General features: G+C 38.0%; 1 protein-coding gene across 6 annotated transcripts in view; it reads left to right on the top strand.

The window, feature by feature from the left end:
* The window catches only part of spopla (speckle type BTB/POZ protein like a), a 134,759-nt gene extending 115,405 nt beyond the window's left edge, over positions 1 to 19,354 (top strand). For all 6 annotated transcript variants that reach the window (XM_069935126.1, XM_069935124.1, XM_069935125.1 and 3 more), the window contains 8 exons: positions 3,935 to 4,086; positions 11,638 to 11,765; positions 13,960 to 14,137; positions 14,220 to 14,275; positions 14,409 to 14,531; positions 15,948 to 16,090; positions 16,186 to 16,239; positions 17,293 to 19,354. In XM_069935126.1, the coding sequence (XP_069791227.1) occupies positions 3,935 to 4,086; positions 11,638 to 11,765; positions 13,960 to 14,137; positions 14,220 to 14,275; positions 14,409 to 14,531; positions 15,948 to 16,090; positions 16,186 to 16,239; positions 17,293 to 17,437 (979 nt within the window). In that variant the 3' untranslated portion in view covers positions 17,438 to 19,354. The remainder of the gene's footprint in view (positions 1 to 3,934; positions 4,087 to 11,637; positions 11,766 to 13,959; positions 14,138 to 14,219; positions 14,276 to 14,408; positions 14,532 to 15,947; positions 16,091 to 16,185; positions 16,240 to 17,292) is intronic.
* Positions 19,355 to 19,869: the final 515 nt, after the last annotated feature.

Here is a 19,869-nt window from a genome sequence, read left to right as displayed (position 1 = left end):
AAGATAGACGGGGGCTACCTCCAGTGTGGGAAGAGTGAAGGCTTGTTCAGGTTGGAGTGGGCAGTGCATGGGAAGCTCAACCCGCATGGGGCTTTGCCCTGCAAAGCTCTCTCCAGAGAGCACACAGGTCCCTATAAATCACCAGCAGGGTAACATTGCAGAATCTCCCCTCAGGCCTGAAACCTTGAGCAGGAGTTTTCTGCTCTGTGTACTTCGACCCCTCCCAACACACATCTTGCATATCCCAACACTTAAGTTGCTGTTCGCAACCTTCAATTTGCCGGGATTCTATCTCCCTATCTTTCTGGCTACTTAGCTCAGATGGGATATCAGTAACCATAGGCTGCCCTAACTGCTCCCAGCCTCGGGAAATCCCGGTAACTCCATGTGGGAAACTACATGGTGCCCTATCTTCTGCTAGTGGGGCTCCAACCTGTTCTCCCAGTTGACTGGTGTGGCTGACAGATATCAGTCCACCTAGGGATTTTAAACTCTGACCTGGGGTCTCTTTCCTACTTATGGGTTCCCTCCTGCTTCCCCCATTAGTGAGCAGGTACACAATAAACTGCACCCAACGGAACACCCCACACACAGTTATCAATACAATCTCCCACTCCCATATGATTAAAACTCCTTGTGTATCCAGTTGTAACTCTTTGAACCCTGCTCGCAGCACCATTTGTTGTGTTGAGAAAGTATCAGATTTGGTGGGGTCACAGAAAGATGAGTCTGGACACCAGATTTTACAATCGTACTGAAGCCCCACTCACACTTGACGTCATACAATCGACCTTTCAGTGTCCCGGGGATAGGAATTGGGGTTTGGCCTTTCACACTAGATCACTAACTGGGACACTGAACACTTTCACACTTGCAAGGGTCTATCCCCTGCATTTGGTCTGTTCTACCTTTATTAGGAAGTGCCTGCAATGTTGCTGCCCATTTCACACTTGCCTAATCTTAACACCAGCATCTACAGATCCCGGAGATTGTACTTGGGGTCGAGCCCGTCAATCCCCGATGTGAGATGACATAATCTGATGCAGATTTTGCTTTCACACTTGCCTCTTTAAAGGCTGAATGGTGTTTGATTCCTGCGATCACTGGCAAGTATGAAAAGGGCTTTAAGCCTTATGAATATACATTACTTTATAGAAGAATGTGGGAAAATGTTAATACACACCTGCACAATTTATAAAGGATTGTGGGAAAACTATGTGGGAATGAAACAGTACACAATTATTAATACACCTAGGTGGTGCTGACATTTGCACGTGATAGGCAGGGGTAATACCCACCCATCTCAGACCCATGATTGTCTGGTGGTGGCTCTGGTACAAACAGTACCCACAGCGGTATAGATGCCTTCCTGGACCCCTGATCGTTGGGAGGCAGCTATGATCATATCAAATATGTATTAGAGCTGGCCCGCTGGCCGCCGCGCCAGTATAGCGCATGCACAGCTAATACTACAAATCCCAGAATGCTTTGCAAATGCGTTGGCGCCGGCCCGTCAACCCGCTAATCGCCCCCACCTCCTCTCTTTACTTTCATTAGCATCTGCGACCTGTCGCCCAACTCACATGTAATAAACCCCTTACGAAAAATGGCCAAACGAAAGACAGAAAACACGACCTTTCAAGAGAGGGGGGAGGAAAACTCTGACCCCAGAGTTTGATGAACTTGCATCTAAGAAGAGATGCCAAGAATCTGGTTTAGACCCAGGTGCATCAGAGTAAATCACAGTGTAGCAAGCTAAGCTTGGATTAATATTTCCTTTGGTTAACTTTCGACTGTTCATAGTTGAAAGATTGGATTTTCATTGAAGCAAGTTGTTATTTTTTTGACTTGTTGGCTTGTGAAAAAATATACATTTAAAAGGAGCTTAAAGGCTATAGAGGAATATTATTTATTGAATATTTTATTTCTCATTTGTTAATGCTTCTTCTGGAAAGAGTTTAACCAAAACTATTATTAAACATTTATTTTAATAAGAAAGAGTTTAACATTACATATGTTGAAAGAAGAGAAAACATGCAGATGTTGTTGAAAATTTTCAATAAATATTTAGTTCGGCCCACGACTTAGTCCAAGTTTTTAATTTTGGCCCTCTGTGAATTTGAGTTTGACACCCCTGTTCTAATATATTCTCCAGATCCTGTTGTAGTTGATATTGTATGTATTAGAATTAGAGGTGTGTAATGAAAGGAAATCAAGATTAATGACTCAAGTACTGGGCTTGTAATGGAGAGATAATTGTTGATGAGTTATATGACAAAGATCTGTTGTGAGGAATATTCTACTATGTCCTGTGATCAGGACAATAGATCAATTTTATCTATTTTTCTTTGTCAAGCATGTCTTTGGGCACTACTTTTTTTTTCCCTTTTGACCCATTTTATTTAGGGCACTGCGTCACTCTGAAATTAAATGTTTTTTTATATATGTCAGAGGGTTACTGAACTCTCCTGTTGTTCAGCAGGTTTCCATGTCTGAGTCAATGAAACTGGTTCTGATGGAAAAGTAACTGAGCACTTGTAACTCTTTATCAATAAGTTGTAATATTATTTGAAAGGGTTCTGATTTTGCTTGAGCTTAATTTGCTCTGTTTCATGTAAATTAACATGCCTGAGTCTTTAATTGGAAGGTTAACAGCAGGAACAAAATGGGAAAGGTTACAGACCCTGTAATTGTAGTGCAATACACAAAAGTGCTGGAGAAACTGCAGGTCATGCAGTATCTATAGGAAGCAAATGGTAACCAATGTATCGGGCCTCAGCCCCATGTCAGGGACAAGCAAAATACTTCTTAGCTTTTAGCTTGTGCTCCTTACTCTTCACCTTCCTTTCCTTTATTTGTTAACTCAACATCATATTTGACTCCAGGATGAGTTTCATGCTGCTTGTCACACCATCACCAAGGCTGCTTATGTTCAACTCCTGTAATGTTTCCCAATTTATCTGATTCTCTTGACTACCACTATGAACTTCACACCTTCTATGCTCACTGCCTTTTTAGGTAATCAGAAACTATACTCTACCCTAACTTGCAAAAACACCTGACTGTCAACCACCTCTAAGCTTGACATCATAAAATATGTTCCATCTAAGCATTGACTTTTTAAAAATCATTGGTTTTGGATGTACCTGTACCCTCTATCACTAAAAAATGTCTCTCGTTTGCAAAAATTTTAGATATCTGCTTTCCAATTGTGGTTTCTTGAGGATTCCACATAGCTGATTTTAATTGCTGTTCCACTGCTAACCATGCTGTCATAAGTTGTGGTTCAAAGGTCAAGAATATTTTGCTGCAAATTGCAGCTCTCTCCTCCCCAAAACAAAAATACTCTTGCAATCTTTAAACTCTTAGATTATTTTGGAAACTTTTAAAATGTAAAAAATTCTCCTGTGCATTATTTCTTTCTTGGTGACTTGAGGATTTAATAATCATTTGATTCCTGTACAGTGCCTTGGGACATTTTAAAGTATTAAGGTACTATGCAAACAAGTTGTCATAATAGATCTGACATTTGAAGTGTATGATTTTCTGGATTTGTTCCTTAAAGATAAACTGTCACAGCTGATATCCTTCCTTCTATGTTTCAAAGTAGTCTTTTTGATGACAAACCATTGTCATGGCTGAGATCAAGGACTGATTTATTGCTATGAAAAGAATATCTTTGAGAGTTCACTGTAGCAGAAATGTTAAATGGTCTGACGAATTGGTAGCTGTTTTACTTGTGGATCACAAATTTCTGCCTTGCACCTTCGATGTTGAATCTTGGAGAATAAGATTCAACATCTGCACAGAATACATTGTATATCGTGAATAATATGGGTACTGGTAATTCTATTTAAAAATGTGGTGTTGTCCTAAACAGAGAAAGCATGTAATCTTTTCTATTAACTGATGCTTTTTAATACATATGTTACAGGTGCCTCAGAGTAAACCCAAAAGGGTTAGATGAAGAAAGCAAAGACTACCTTTCCTTGTATTTGCTTTTAGTTAGTTGTCCAAAAAGTGAAGTTCGAGCAAAGTTTAAATTTTCTTTATTGAATGCAAAAAGAGAAGAAACAAAAGCTATGGGTAAGTGTTTGCACATTACATTGCATTCTTCTTGTTAGACCAGTCATTTCCATTGATTGTTCTTGCCAAATAGTTTGAAGATGCAATTTGCTGTGCTCTGTATATCTAATTATGTTTATCTGTTGCCTTTTTTATTTGGAATGATGATGTGTATACTGGGGTTTGTATACTTTAATTAGCATTGACATTCATAATTTTGGGTAATTCCAAATTTGTTCAGTTGCATATGGTTTTTAAATCAAAAGGCAAATCCATTATGGAGATCTGGGCAATTACAACTTTAGAGCCAAGATCATGTTGCACAATTGAATGAGCTTTTTTAATGACTGAAAACTGTCATTTCATCTGCCCTCAGATGGTGCACAAGGTCCCATGGCATTATTTGAAGTAAAAATATATTTGCCTATGTTGTGGGTGACATTAATCCTATATTTATTTCCCTACATTATTATGCTTAAAATTAATTTGAGAATATTGATATATAAATTAAGAATCAATTAAATATATATCTTTAATTCTTAATTTAACAACTTTTTATTCAACAATTCACTTAATATGATAATTTTGTGGAGCCACTTTGTTGATTATTTTTCAGTTGGCGTGACTCTTGAGCTTAACACAATTTTTTGGAAGCTCGAAGATAACTATGAAGTTAACTGCTGTAAAATCATACTTCGAATTTATGCAGATTTTTTATTATGTAGACATTATCTGGATTAATGTCTGACATTGTTCCCTGATTTTTATTGTTTTAAAATGGAATAACTTGCATTGTCAATGCCTTTGGCAACACTAAGATATCTTGGAGATTCTCAATGCTTTGAATGTTGTTATGCAAGGAAATAGAGCATCATTTATGTCTGCCAAATATCATCGTGGACAACTTGAGTGCAAAACTATTACAGCGCCAGTGATCAGGACCGGGGTTTGAATCTTGCCCTATCTATAAGGAGTTTATACATTCTCCCCGTGTCTGTGTGGCTTTCCCCTGGGTGTTCTGGTTTCCTACCACAGTTCAGAACGTACCAGGGTGTGGGTCAATTGGTTGTAATTGGGTGGCATGGCTCATGGGCCAAAAGAGCCTGTTACTGTGCTGTATGTTTAAATATTTTTAAAAAATTAAAAACTAAATTTAATTGAAAAGATGGTGACTCTCTAGTTTATTTTTAAGATTTAGTTAACAAATAGATGTTGGCAATGTACACATAATCTAAGGCTTGCATGAAGGTGTGTAGAAAATATAGCAAATTGGCACAAAAGATTGCCTTAATGGTTTGCATCAGTCCTTTGAATGTTTTAAACACTTTTGAGGGCTGAGGTCAGCATACATGAATAAATATTAGTTTACAGAACACTTGCAACTACCATTCTTGACATGGGTTTTCAAACATGTATAAGGTCATAGTTCTGTCTAATTTTAGAACTAAGTTGAAGGTCCTCATTATGAACATTATGCAACACAAGTTATGTGGTTGCTGAGCTTCCTTTTGAATCTTATCTAAAGAGTGTACACCATTCCACATCACTGTCAGGCGAGAGAAACTGGAATTTGGAAACTGTATTACCAAATGCTTATATTTTGAATTCTGGCAGTCTCCCAATCCCAAGAAATCTGTTAGGAATTTATTTTGATCCAAATCATTCAGCTACACGTTTGGAAAAGCTTTCACGGATAGGCGACCCTCCTGTTTGTTCTACTCAGCTTTCATAATTGTATAGCTCTCCAGTGTGTATCCATTCATTGCCTCAATGTGTCTTTTCATTTTAGGATCCACTAGTGTTTTTCAAAACATAGATCATTACAGCACAGATAGAGGCCCCTTCAGCCCTTTTATTCTGTGTTGAACCATTTTTCCTGCCTAGTTCCACTGACCTGCACCTAGTCCATAGCCCTCCATACCTTTCCCATCCATGTACCTGTCCAAATTTTTCTTATATGTTAAAATTGACCCTGCATTCACTACTTCAGCTGGCAGCTTGTTCCACACTTCCACCACTCTCTGTGTGAAGAAGTTTCACTTCATAAACTTTTCCCTTTTCATCCTTAACCTATGTCCTCTTATTTGATTCTCATCTACCCTCAGTGGAAAAAGCCTACCTATATTTACTTTGTCCATCCCCTTATAATTTTAAATACCTCTATCAAATCTCCCTTCATTCTTCTATGCTCCAGTGAATAAAGTCCTAACCTGTTTATCCTTTCCCTGTAACTCAGTTCCTGAAATCCGGGCAACATCCTAGTAAATCCTCTCTGCACTCTTTCTATCTTATTGATATCTTTTCTGTAGTTAGGCAACAAAATCTGCACATAATACTCCAAATTTGGCCTTACCAATGTCTTGTATAACTTTACCATAATATCCCAACTCCTATACTCAATACTTTGATTTATGAAGGCCAATATGCCAAAAGATCTCTTTACAACTTTATCTACCTGTGTGGCTACTTTCAGGGAATTATCTATCTGCATTCCTAGATTCCTCTTCAGTGCCCTACCTTTTACTGTGTATGTCCTTTCTTGGTTTGTCCTTCCAAAATGCAACACCTCACACTTGTCTGCGTTGAAATCCATCTGCTATTTTTCAACCCATTTTTCCAGCTGGTCCAGATTCCTCTGCAAGCTTTAAAAACATTCTTCGTTGACCACAGTACTTCCAATCTTGGTATCATCAATAAAGTTGATGATCCAATTTACCACATTATCATCCACATCATTAATATAGATGACAAACAGCAATGGACCCAGCACCGATCCCTGTGACCCACCATTAGTCTGAGAAGCAATCATCCACCACCACTCTCTAGCTTATCCTGTCCAGCCATCAGTTTACTACTTTGCCCTGAATACCAAATGTCTGAACCTTCCTGACTAACTTCCCATGTGGGACCTTGTCAAAGGCCTTTCTAAAGTTTCTAAAGATGTAGACAACATCCACAGTCTTTCCAACATCAACTTTCCTGGTAACTTCCTCGAAAAACTCTAAGATTGCTTAAACACAATCTACCCCACACAAGGCCATGTTAACTATCCCTAATCAGTGCCAATTGGCTCTTTTTGTGGTTCACTTCTTTACACACAGGTTGTTAGTGCTGCTTTGTAATATTTTGATGTATTCCTGATTTGATTTCTTCATTTCAAATCACAAGCCGTTTTTCAGTAGAAATATAATTTTTGTGAATAATCAAACCTAATTTTGTTTGTTAATCATATCGTGTAAGACAATGACTTCCTAATTCTTCAGAGACACAGCAATGGAAGCTACCAGAGACCTCTTACATATTCCTTTATTGCTGAATTATTTGTCTTTAGCACACTTTATTGCCTTGTTCGTCATTCATTTTCTATTCAACACTCAACAAATATCCTGCATATCATTGAATCTCATTTGTTTGGTTTGGCCGGTTTCTGTTCCTCAGTCCAAAATAGGTTAGAAGATTTGGACAGCTATCAAAATTCAGAGCTATCGCACTCCTGAAATAAAACTATGTCATATTTTAATTTTATTACTGAATCTGTTTTCTGAGCCTGTTGAGTATACAGCTGGGTCATCCCATTCATTGTGAATGCCCTGCCCTGATTTAACTTCTGTGACTGACTATCCTATATTTTATATTGTAAATAGATATGTTTTGAAGGAGATAAATTGTGGCAGGTTTTTTTTACTGTAGGTCATATACAAACACTTCAACACAGATCTCATTTAAAATGCCAGAGCTCTGCTCAAACCAGACAGTCCAGACTCTTGAGTGCCTTTGTAAAAACTTGCAAGAACGCCTATAAGGACTTCACAAGTAGGTGTTAATTGGACATGCTGCGGAGTAATGGATTATTGTTTTGGAAAGCAACAGATGAACGAATCGGAAGATTAGATCTGGTTATTCGGAAGATTAGATCTGGTGCCGCAGTCTGAGTGAAGTTAACGGTTCTAAGAGGATCGTGTGGTTTTCTCTGAGTAGCCTCTTTCAGGTGGCCGATGTAAAGCCACATATTTTACCCAAATACGGCTGATGGGAGGCCACCTGAAAGAGCCTGATGCGGCTCTGAGGAGTACTCACCAACCCTCCTCCGGGAGGTATAATCTCCGCATCTGAGCAGTCCCCTGAGGCACCTAAATCCAGCAGCCTGAAAGCAGCTGCTAGGGGGTGGGCTGATGACTATCAGCTGGCGACCCAACTCCCCGCTGCCTGGCAGCACCCCCTCCCTGCTGCCTGACAGCCCCCCTCCTCGTTGCTCCTGCCCCGACGTCCCACGCTGGCTGCCCTTGCCCCGACGTCCCGCGCCGGCCGCTCCTGCCCTGACGTACCGTGCCGACAGGAGCTGGAGTGTGCTCCAAGGCACCTCTCAGCATTTTCAGTGCTGCCACCTGAACAACCATTCCACAGGTCTTTTTCCGCTTCTGCAGGCGCATTCTTGGCGGAGAATGCACTTGAAAGCGGCTAGTGAGAGAGAGAGAATTCAGTTCTACAGTTCAGCAGCAGAAGCTGGGACTAGAACATGACAAGCTGGCAAACTTTAGGAAACACCTCATTTTGAAGATGGGTTGTGAGGTCTTAGTTCAGCCTGGTCAAACTCCTGTGGTCCATACAAGAGGAGATGCCTGGCTGCATAATGTTTTACTTGAAATAAGGGAAACAAAAAGGACTTTTGTGGTGACCTGAAAGGAAGAGGTTATCATCTGGAAAATCCTGATGGAGCAAGTTTCTTTGGCAAGACTCTGAAGTGGCTGATCAGAAGGAATCAGTTGTGGATGTCCAATGAGCAACAAATCTTTCTCTGAAAACTGACAAGAACCTTCCTGAGCAGTAACCATTTACCTTTCAAGTACCAAAGCCTGGTGAAATTCATAAATGTTAAATTCTGTGCACAGTAAAAGAATTGCCTGCAACCAGTGAACTTGGAGGAGTGAGAAGTGAAATTGGACTGTGAATTAAAGAACTTTTCTGAACGTACATGCACTTAGAATTAGAAGAGGGTTAAGTTAATAGTAATAAGTTAGAGTTTGATCCTGTTTTCATGTTTAAATATAATTAAAAGCAACTTTTGTTTAAGTAACTATTTGTCTTGGTGAATTTCTATTGCTTCTGGGTTTTGGGGTCCTCTGGCCCATAACACTTCCAAAAATTAATCATTTCGCACTTGTCGGAGTTAAACTCTATCGACTATTCTTTGCCCCACTTTCCTCAGTTGATCTAGATTCTTTCTATCTAAATATCACTGTTTACTATATCACTAATTTTGGCATCGCCCACAAAGTTATTAACCATGTCAACTGCATTGCATTCCAAATTGTAAATACAGGAGATGAACAGCAGTTAACTATCTCATCCGTCTTCTCATTCCTACCCCTGACCCATATCTTACACTCTTTATTCCATTGAAGATTTTTCAGATCTATACAATAGTCAGAGAGTACTTCGCAAAATGATGCAGTCATGTTGCAGTTTTGCAGAAATGGACACAATTTCTGACATTCTAAGTTTTAGAAAATGGTGTAGAAAGAGGACTTGAAACATTGAAATGAGTACATTGCAGTTGGGGCACAGCCAATGGATGGCCCTGGTGCTCCACGGTAAAAGGGTGAGTTGGCATGGAAGACTAGAGGTTAATGAATAGCTGAATCTTCAGTTCCATTTACAACTCCAAAGAAAACTGGTCTCTACCTGCATGAGCCACTACCAAACAACATTCAGGCATGGACTGTTATGTGGTAAGGAGCATTCTTGCCACACAAGTGCCAAGTGATGACCATCTCTATCAAGGGAAAGTCTTACCATCTTCCTTGAAATTTAGTGACAACCCCTCACCATTAACATCCTGTGGGTCTCCATGGACCAGAAAATTAATTTAAAATCCTATGCCTACAGAGATCCTGTGATGACTGATATGGCTCCTGACAAATTACCCCCCATCTCTTCTGAGGCTTTCCGCCATGTACAAGGCATAAGTGAGGAGTTTGATAGGTTACTCTTCATTTGCATGGATGTAACAGCACTTAAAGTTTAACACCGTCTAAGACAACACAGTCCCTTTGATAACCAGCTCATCAACCTAAACATTTATTTTCTTCATCATCCAGGTCACTTGTCTATTAGCTGCCCAATTAGTAATTTCTGTGAACTTCACATACAACACCAAATACAAATTGTGCACCATGCTGACTTGGAAATGTATTGCAGTTTCTTCACTATTATTCTCCCTAGTCTCATTGACCTGAACCTGAATGATACCCCTCTCATCCATATACCTATTCAAATCTGGTCTTAAACGTCAAAATTGTGCCCACTTTCACCACTTCAGCTCGCAGCTCGTTCCTCACACTCTATCATGAAGAAGTCCCTCCTCATGTTCCCTTAAAACATTTTTCCTTTCACCTTTAATCCATGTGCTCTTGCTCTTGTCACTCGATTCTGGCATCTTCGGATTTTCTTGTTTAACAACATTTGGTGGCTGTTGTTGCAGGTTGTGTTGCAGACAGAAGCCACCTGCACCCAATGCTACAATGAAAGTACCAAGTGCTGCCATTTGAGATCAACTTGCTGTCTTGTCATTGTCCATCTGGGTCTATATTTTAGTGTTCAGTGGTTTGCAATTTCTCTCAGCAGTCTATCAATCTCAACAATCCACTAAAAATGTGTGACTCTTACGTTTGGAAACGGCATTCCCTCTGCAAAGAACCATTTTCTTCAATTTATCAGGTTCACCGTTCAACTTTGCATGTTTGTCACGGTCAGGGCCCTGGTTTTGACCAGGCACATGCTAATTAGGGTTACCAAAGTTTTGCATTCCACTGGTTTATCTTCTTGGGTGAAAAATATCTTCCACCTTTCTGTAGTCTTCCCTGCTAAATGTTGGTGACCTTTCACAAGTTTAAAAGTATTTTTCAAATTACTTTTTAAAAATGTATTTGAATATTTTTAATGTCTTTAACTATTAACAATATATATTTTTTAAGTTTCTGAAGGTTTTTGATAGCATCAAGTGCTTAGGTGTGAGGATTTAGGATCCAAAGCTTCAGTTATTTTCTCAGTAAGGAAAACACTCGGTTTATTGCATCACAATTCCTACAGAGGCTCAGCTTGACTGGACTTCGATAACTGGAATTTGTTAGTGCTGTGAATCCAAGACAATCCTACACAATGGATAACTCTAGTTCTGTGCACATTCAGACCAGAATGTATGCAAGGAGATTTTACTTAAATTGCCCACCATCTGATTAAACATTAATAGAGAAGCATGGTATTCATTGTTTTGAGCACTGATATCAAGAGTAATAAATTTTGCAAATTTGCAATCTTTTCTAAAGGACTATAATCAGTTGTTTATTTGTTTTGGTAGAGAGAGAACAGATGTTTTAATTATTTCATTCATCTGTTCAAAAATTCAACCAGAGAAAGATTGAAACAAATTTACTCCGTACATAAGGGGACAGGATTTCATTATTTTAATTAAAATGCGGTTTGCCAGAAAATGCTGAACATTGGAGTTTGCTTATTGTCTAATTAGTTATTTGGAGAGAGTTTTTTGATCGTCTCTTAATTTACTTTTAATAGAAAGTCAAAGAGCATATCGATTTGTCCAAGGCAAGGACTGGGGTTTCAAAAAATTTATCCGTAGAGACTTTCTTCTAGATGAAGCAAATGGTCTTCTTCCAGATGATAAACTTACACTGTTTTGTGAAGTAGGTGAATGTTTTAAATCGCTAATGATTAAGTATGTATTTGCTTTGCATGTCATTTTCTTTTACTTCTATTGGGTAGAAATTGAATGATCAATTTTGAGTTTGTAAGCTAATGAGGCCTAAATTCCTCCAATTATGCCAAATAAATGGTAGCAGAATTAAACTTTGATCATTTCTCTACTCTTGTTCTAAAATCCCTTTGGCTTACCATCTGGCTCACCATGTTCTGTTTCTAGTCATTCATCTTAACCTCACCAGGCGCTTGGTTCTTGTGCTTATTTTAAACTTAATGGGTTCTGTTTTCTTTGCTTTCTTTAAACAAACCAGGGTCATGTTGTCACATTCTTTTTGAAGAGTTGGCTTCATTTTGATCTTGCTACTTTCAGGATACATGAGTAACTCTCTTGGCATGTTTATTGTGTGATTATGTCAATTTTCTCTGCAGACTGGATATTTGAAATGCGGCTGCTGAGAGTAATTACCATAATTCTAATGCATTTTATTTGATTAAACAAGTTACTGGTGTATATGTTATCTCATGTATATTGGACAAAGATAATATAATCAGGTGGTTGATAGAGGATATAAAAAGTGTAAGTAGTTTCCTAAATGCAATCTATTGCTATTAGAAAATTAGAGCATTTTGGAAGAAATGAATTTCAAGAATGCCCATTTTTGGATTTTGGATTAAAGTTGAAGTGATTAGGACAGTATTAAACATCATGGTGTTTATAGACACTTCTATGCATTACATGTTGTACCTCTCTTATTCGACGCTCTGTGGTCCGGCAACTCCTGCTGGTGTTAGTACAAACTCCTTACAGATAGCGCAGGACTCGAACCCCAGTCCCAGTCGTTGGCACAGTAAAGATGTTGCGCTAACCACAACACTAACTGTGCTGCCCCACAGTATTATTTCCTGTTTTAAGCTTTGTTCTACTTTTGATATGTTTACATAGGGAGTTCCCATAGGGGTCCATTTCTGTTTTCTGGCATTTTCTGTGGTCCGGCAATGGCCAGGTCCCAATGTCACCAAATTAAAGAGGTACAACCTATACTCTATTTTGAATTGTTTTTAATAAGTTTCTTGTATGGCAATTTTATTTCAGTTAAGAGCCCAGTCACATGTTCAGAAACCTTTCAAACAGTATTACAGTGGATCCAAAACCATTCAACTGGTAAACAGGCTCAAGGGAATACATTATCATTAATAATAACAGTTAACACATTCTCTAATTCATGATTTTAAAAAAAATTAAACTTGTGGAAAATCATGTGCCTAAGCTTCATGGAAGAAATATATTGCTTCTAAATTGCTAATATTAATAGAGCAGTTACCTTAAAGGGTAAGGCCATTCAGCCCACATCTCTGCAAGCTCTCTGCCGGAATGATTTACTAATTCCAACAATACCCACCCCCCCTCCAAAAAAAAAACACCCTAGTCCTTTCTCTGCACCCTGGTAGATTTTTCATCTCTATTAAATCACCTCTAGAAGACCACAGTAGAACCAAACTCCATAGCTGCAGCCAGAGCATTTTCTGGTTCCAATTTGTAATTTAAAAAAAAATTTGGTGGTATCAGTCTCAGGGTTTGCTGAATAAAACCAAAGGTCAGTACAGCACAGAAATGAACCCATAGTGGTCATTGATGATATTTACTTCTATAATAATTTAGCAGGATCCTTGGTGTTTCATGAAATTACTCCTTCCTTCGTATATGTCTTGATCACACCCGCAGTCTGTCACAGACAGCAAAGCAACCTAGAGGTGAATATTCAGAAAATCTCTCCACGCTCCTGGGCTTATTTGGAACTCTAAATTCTCTTCCCTTTTATTTCCTACCTGTGACATTTGGTCCTTTATACCCCCACCCAACCTTCCTAACCAAAAAGATCAGCCTCCCATGATCCACTCTTCATTTTCCTCAATGCTTTATGCACCGATCAAATCTCCCCTCAACCATATATTCAAAAAAACAATCACAATTCCTACAGTTTATCCTTGCATCAATAGCCCCTCATCCCAGGAACTGAGTCTTGCCATGTAAACAGAGGCTGTTGTTAAGGGTAATAAGTAGTTTTTTGGCAAGCTATCTGTTCATATCTATTTAGCTGAAGTAAATACTGCAGATTATTTGGTCTCCCTTTTATGGTTGCTTTTTTAAAATTTGGGTTTGTTTCTGCTCTGGCTCAGGTGAGTGTAGTTCAAGATTCTGTTAATATATCCGGCCAATCAAATATGAATACGTTGAAGGTTCCAGAATGTCGTCTGGCAGATGATTTGGGAAATCTATTGGAAAGTTCTAGATTCACAGATTGCTCCCTTTATGTGGGAGGACAAGAATTCAAAGCTCACAAATCAATTTTAGCAGGTAGGTCTTTTTGAACTTAATTACATGCATTTCATTAGCAAAAGAACTGGATTTTTATAGTCTTTTCTTTCCTCTGTAACAGCTCGTTCACCTGTTTTTAATGCGATGTTTGAACATGAAATGGAAGAAAGCAAGAAGGTAAGAATGTTATGCACTTAGTTCTAAGTCTAAACAAAGTCTTTCATAGTTTGATCTTAGTGTTTGGCATTACTCTGACTAGTGAGCTGTTTTTTTGTTAATTTTCTTTTTCTTTTCAACTTTGTCCCAACAGAATAGAGTAGAAATTAATGATGTAGATCCAGAAGTTTTTAAGGAAATGATGAGATTTATCTACACAGGAAAAGCACCAAACCTCGATAAAATGGCTGACAATCTGTTGGCAGCTGCAGACAAAGTAAGTAATGAACATTCTGAATAAGTTGTATGCAGGGTATGTGCACCTTAAGCATTTTATTTGTGACCCTTGCAAGTAACTATAAGATAAAAATATTTTTGAAGGGTGGTGATTGTTGTCAAGGTATAGATTTGCATGCATATTGGTGACATTGAAGGTGTTAGGGAAGAAATATTGCCATAAACATTGTACACTTTCAGCACTTCGAATTGTATCATTTGATAGCCAATCTCTTATTTGAATTATTTGTCTAACAATTCATCTCCAAATGTGCATCATTCCTCAAATTGCATTGAAATGTTGATCTGGAATATATGTTTGTCCTTCCAAAATGTTGCTGAAAACTACCTTATTTGATAATGCATTTATCGTACATACAAGCATAATGAACATGTGCACCAAGATGAGTGTATGCTGCAGCCAAATAGATACAGGTACTTTGTAAAGGAAAACCACAGTAGTACAAATCAAATTACTCCAGTATGGAAAGAGATAGTAAATATAAAAGATAGATAACAATATTCACAGTTAGTGTAAAAAATAAGTTCAGTAAATGAAATGAGAGTGTAGATAGGTCATTTTGTAGTCCCAGAGTAGTTTATGGTGGTAGTAATGGAAGGTTCAAGAAGCTGATCGTTGTTGGAGAGAAAAAAGCTGCGTTGAACCTGGAGATGCTGAACTTCAGGCTTCTTTGCCCTCTTCCTGAAGATAGCAGAGGGAAGAAATTATAACCAGAGTGATGGGGATCCTTTATGATGTTGGCTGCCTTTTTGAGACAGCATCTCATAGATCTCTGCAGTGGACATGACAATATTTGCTACTTCCAGCAGCCTTCTGCGTTCCTGGCTACTTAAATTACCAGACTATGATGCAACCTGTCTGCTTTCCACAGTACGCCTGTAAAAGTTTGATAGTGTATTTGATGACATGCTAAATCTCATTAGACTTCTTAGAAAATCAAAATTTACCAGTTTTGATGCCTTGGACGTACTCTCCAATATCCCTCTACATCATTGAGCATCCTCCTATTTATTCTACATTCTTTGCCTTGTATCACTTGAAAAATGCTTAAGAGGTGATACGTTTGCCTTTACTCTGCTCAAATGACCAGGTTGTCCATGTCTGATTGGAAATTCATGCCTGATATCTGTAATCTTTGAAATTGATAAGACATCTTATTGTGGGGTTTCTTTTGTGAATTTAAAATATTGGCCCTGTATATTTGTTAATGTTTTCTTTTTGTTTGAATTAAATTAAATTTTTTTCAAAGAGACTCACTTGAGCTTGGAAAGGTGAAAATGCTTGCAAAAATAATAACCATTTTGATCTGGATTAAATCTTTAGCTGGTAAATTGCATTTCCAGTTGTCGTTTACCAGCTTTATCAAATAATAAGTTTCTTTCTATCTCTTTACAGTATGCACTAGATCGACTGAAGGTCATGTGTGAAGAAACTTTGTGTAGTAACCTCTCAGTTGAAAATGTTGCAGAAATTCTCATTCTTGCAGATTTGCACAGTGCAGAGCAACTGAAAGCACAAGCAATAGACTTCATTAATAGGCAAGTGTCAGCGTTTCTGTCGTGTAACATCTCAACTGACTAAAAGTTTATTTTGAATCACTGATGTTTATTGTTTTTCTTCTTTTCTTCTACAGATGCAGTGTTCTCCGACAACTTGGGTGTAAGGATGGGAAAAACTGGAGTAGCAAGTATGTAATGTGAACTTATTTTGGGGTTTATCACTGGCCGCTTGTGTTTTTTGGATCAATGAAAAAGCAAGCTAGTCATCTTTATTTTGGATCATTCCATCGTATATAATTTAACATAGAATAGCACCTGTCAAGTTAGCAAGACAAACATTCCCCAAAAAGTCTTACCTGGAGAAATAAAATTGTTTACTATCCACCCAATTGGAACTAGTTTTAGGAAAAGGTTTCATGAAATATTGTGAAGAAACTTATTGATGCATTTTATCCATTCCACACAAGCCTTGTTCTGATTTGCTTAGGTACTTGGTAATACACGCACTCAATCACTTTTCTCTAATGTCATGTGAAGTTCTTGTCAGAACATTGTTATTGATTATGTTAAACTGGTAAAGAAAGTGAGACTCATTTATTAGTTTATAAGTGCCTCTTGAATTCAAATACATTCTTTAAAATTCAAGAAAAATTGTTTTATAAACTATAAATTATTTTTCATAATGCCATGTCTTTGTTGCAAAACAGCTTTTTTAAATCTTTCAGGTTTCCTGACATTATAAGCAAGTATAAATGCCTGAATAGTGTATTGTTAGATAAAGTATAACTACATCAGTTTGTGCATTTTGATTTTTCTTGACTCGCCATTTGAGAGGAAAAAGTAAGCTTCAATTAGACTAGAGGGAGGATTAGCCTTTGGATGTCAAAAGGTGGAATGGAAGAGTGCATGTGTCCAAGACTCTGGTACAGCGATGGGATGAGGGAATCAAATTGAGGGTAAATTTTAAAACAAAAAGGATGACCGGAAGGGTTTTAAAAGCAAAGGATGAGAATATTCTACTTCAGCAGCTCGCTGGATTGGTTCAGTGGAAACCCTGTTTTATTCTCAGGAAAGAGCATTGAAATACGCAATAATTCCAAAAATAAAAATTGAGCGTCTAAATTAATCCTTCATTAATAAAATGATTATTCTCACAGATCTTTAAATAACACGTATTGACAATTATTTACAAACATTATTGATGCTGATTTTCTGATAGGTTTTACCACTTTTACTTGCAGCCATGCCACTGATGTAATGGAGACAGAAGGCTGGAAGTCGATGATCCATTCCCACCCACATTTAGTTGCAGAGGCCTTCCGTGCACTGGCAACTGCACAGTGCCCACCCTTTGGTATTCCACGCAAACGATTAAAACAGTCATAATTGCGCTAGAGGACATTAGGTACTGATCTCGCTACTGACTTTGTGGAGAGGTATTTCTACCTTGCACCCATACAGGATGAAGTCCTTGTCACTTGCAGATGCGGGACACAACCTGAATGTTAACAGTCTTTTAATAGCTCTGCTGAAGGATGTGCTCCAGTATGGTCTTCAGCTTTAAATTAGTTTACATGCTTTTCTCTCAGCCACTTAAACAGCCTTAAATGATTTTCATCCTTCTAGTTCAGTTTAAATATTTTTTAAGTTTCTTTTTTTAAATTAATGTGTGCCTTGTCAATAGACTAGGCTATGCAGAATTGCATCAGCAACCAAAATGCAGAACTGTTGAATAGATGAGAAAGGCAAACATAGCCTTTAACACTTGTCTAAATGTTTGCCCTTCCACACATAAGTATAATTCATAATTGATTTCCCTGGCAGTCCAGCTATCAACCCTAATTAGTCAGAGATTGGAGCAGTTAGCTATAACCACTTATCTTTCAATATTATTTCTGAATTATGGATTTCCTCATTGCTCATGTGTATTATGGATACTGCTGAAATTCTGCATGACAGCCTGAAAGGGATGTACCATTCAATAGCACATGTCCTAAATGGGCCCGTGGTATATGAAGTACGTGGTTGGTTCATGAACCACCTTTTTTTTTTCCAGTGTTTGTAAACTTTGTTTACAGTTTTGAATTTCTACTGTACAGATTTTTTTTTGAAGATTAAATTCACAGTTTTGACAGAAATGTTAAAGACCTTTCTTACAATTGTGTGAAAATGGTTTGTAATGTTCAGCAACCTTCTAGAACTTGAGATTGCAACATAACTAAAGTAAAAACACTATAATTTTGTGATACTGATGTACCCAAAACATTGGAGTTGTTCAATTAAATGTATTTAAGCTTGAATAATGGAAGAGCATGTCTGAAGACTCCCCTTTGAAGCTCCTAGTAACAATCTTAAGACACTGAAGATCACTTAATCATATTAGTTTATATTTCTACCCTTATGGATTTTCATACAGATTTTATTTCTGTTTTATCCATTTCTCCTGAGGTGCTGATTCTTTTGGATCTAGATCCACGGGCGCCGGCCGCCCACCGCCCTCCACTAACTCACCCAAATGGCTGTTGTTCAGGTGTGTGTTTCATATGGCTATTTAACCACCGGGGACATTGTAGCCAAGCATATTGCTTGCCATGCTTGCCGAACATCTGCACATACAGTTCCAATGCCATTGTTGGATTGCGATCAGAAATTAATACCCTGGATCATTTCCCATTTTACACCAGTGGGTTTATAACCCACTGCAGCAGTTCTACTGCTCTCTCAGCTATATCACCTAGCTCAGCACAGCATAATATTTGAAACAGGTCTTCCTGTTGCATGTGGCTCAATCACTGGATTAATTTACTGATTAACTTACTGAGCCACTCAGAGGAAAATTCCTTTTTTTAAAAAATGAACAGGTATTGTTATCAAATCATTTGTCTGAGACACTGCTAAGTAACACTGTAAATTTTGTAGAAAACTCCACATTTTCTGGACAATGATTTTTGCAATGCCTCAATTTGACGTTACATGGCAATTGATTTGCTTATGTTTTGCTATTTTATTTATTATGCATCAATATATTTCATAAAACGTGTTAGGTTAAATAAACTTTGTAAAACTTTATAAATGCAATTGAATGCACTAATTTGTATCAGCGTTCATTCTGTAGGCTATTGTTTTGTGAATATCATTTTTTTTGTTAGAGAAGAGTGCTCAAATATTTTTAAAAATTGGAAGTTAAAGAAGCCAATGGGTTTAAGTTGTCAATGTATCTGTTTACTGTCATATCACAAATTCAGAAAGTATGGTTGCATGAACTACACACCATTAAAACTTGAATAAAATAAATCTTCTAAATGAGTTTCAAACTTATTCACAAAAAATTGATCATCTTCAGTGTTTCTTTTGAAGAAGTTGAATAACCAGACCACGCAAAAGGGCAACCTCTGACGAAAGCTTTACTGTTAAATTCAACAATACAATGTGTAACAGGAGCTCCTAGAAATGGTGTCCGCCATCAACCAAGCTCCGTCTCCATTTTAAACTAGTGTGCTTCATGGGGACTCACGCATGCGCAATAGCATCGTAGCAAGTACAGGGGGTGCAGACAGCCAATAAAAGTGGCTGTCTACATCCCCTTTCTTGGGCAACCACTTTCACATACCACAATCTGTGTAGGTGTTGTACATTATAATAATTATAGTTCAGCAGTGAACAGTCAGCCCAATTTAATCCCAATATTTTGGATTGGGCATGCAGCGGTGGCCCTTCGATTAGTGTGTGGTGCTGCACCCCATGTTTTGGCATCACCGAAGTGAATTGTGGTGTGATTATTGCAGGGAATTCCTCCAACAACCTGGCAAATTCATTTT

Source organism: Narcine bancroftii, chromosome 4 (genome assembly GCF_036971445.1).
Source record: "Narcine bancroftii isolate sNarBan1 chromosome 4, sNarBan1.hap1, whole genome shotgun sequence".
Lineage (NCBI taxonomy): Eukaryota > Metazoa > Chordata > Chondrichthyes > Torpediniformes > Narcinidae > Narcine > Narcine bancroftii.
This window is presented reverse-complemented; position numbering and strand designations above follow the sequence as displayed.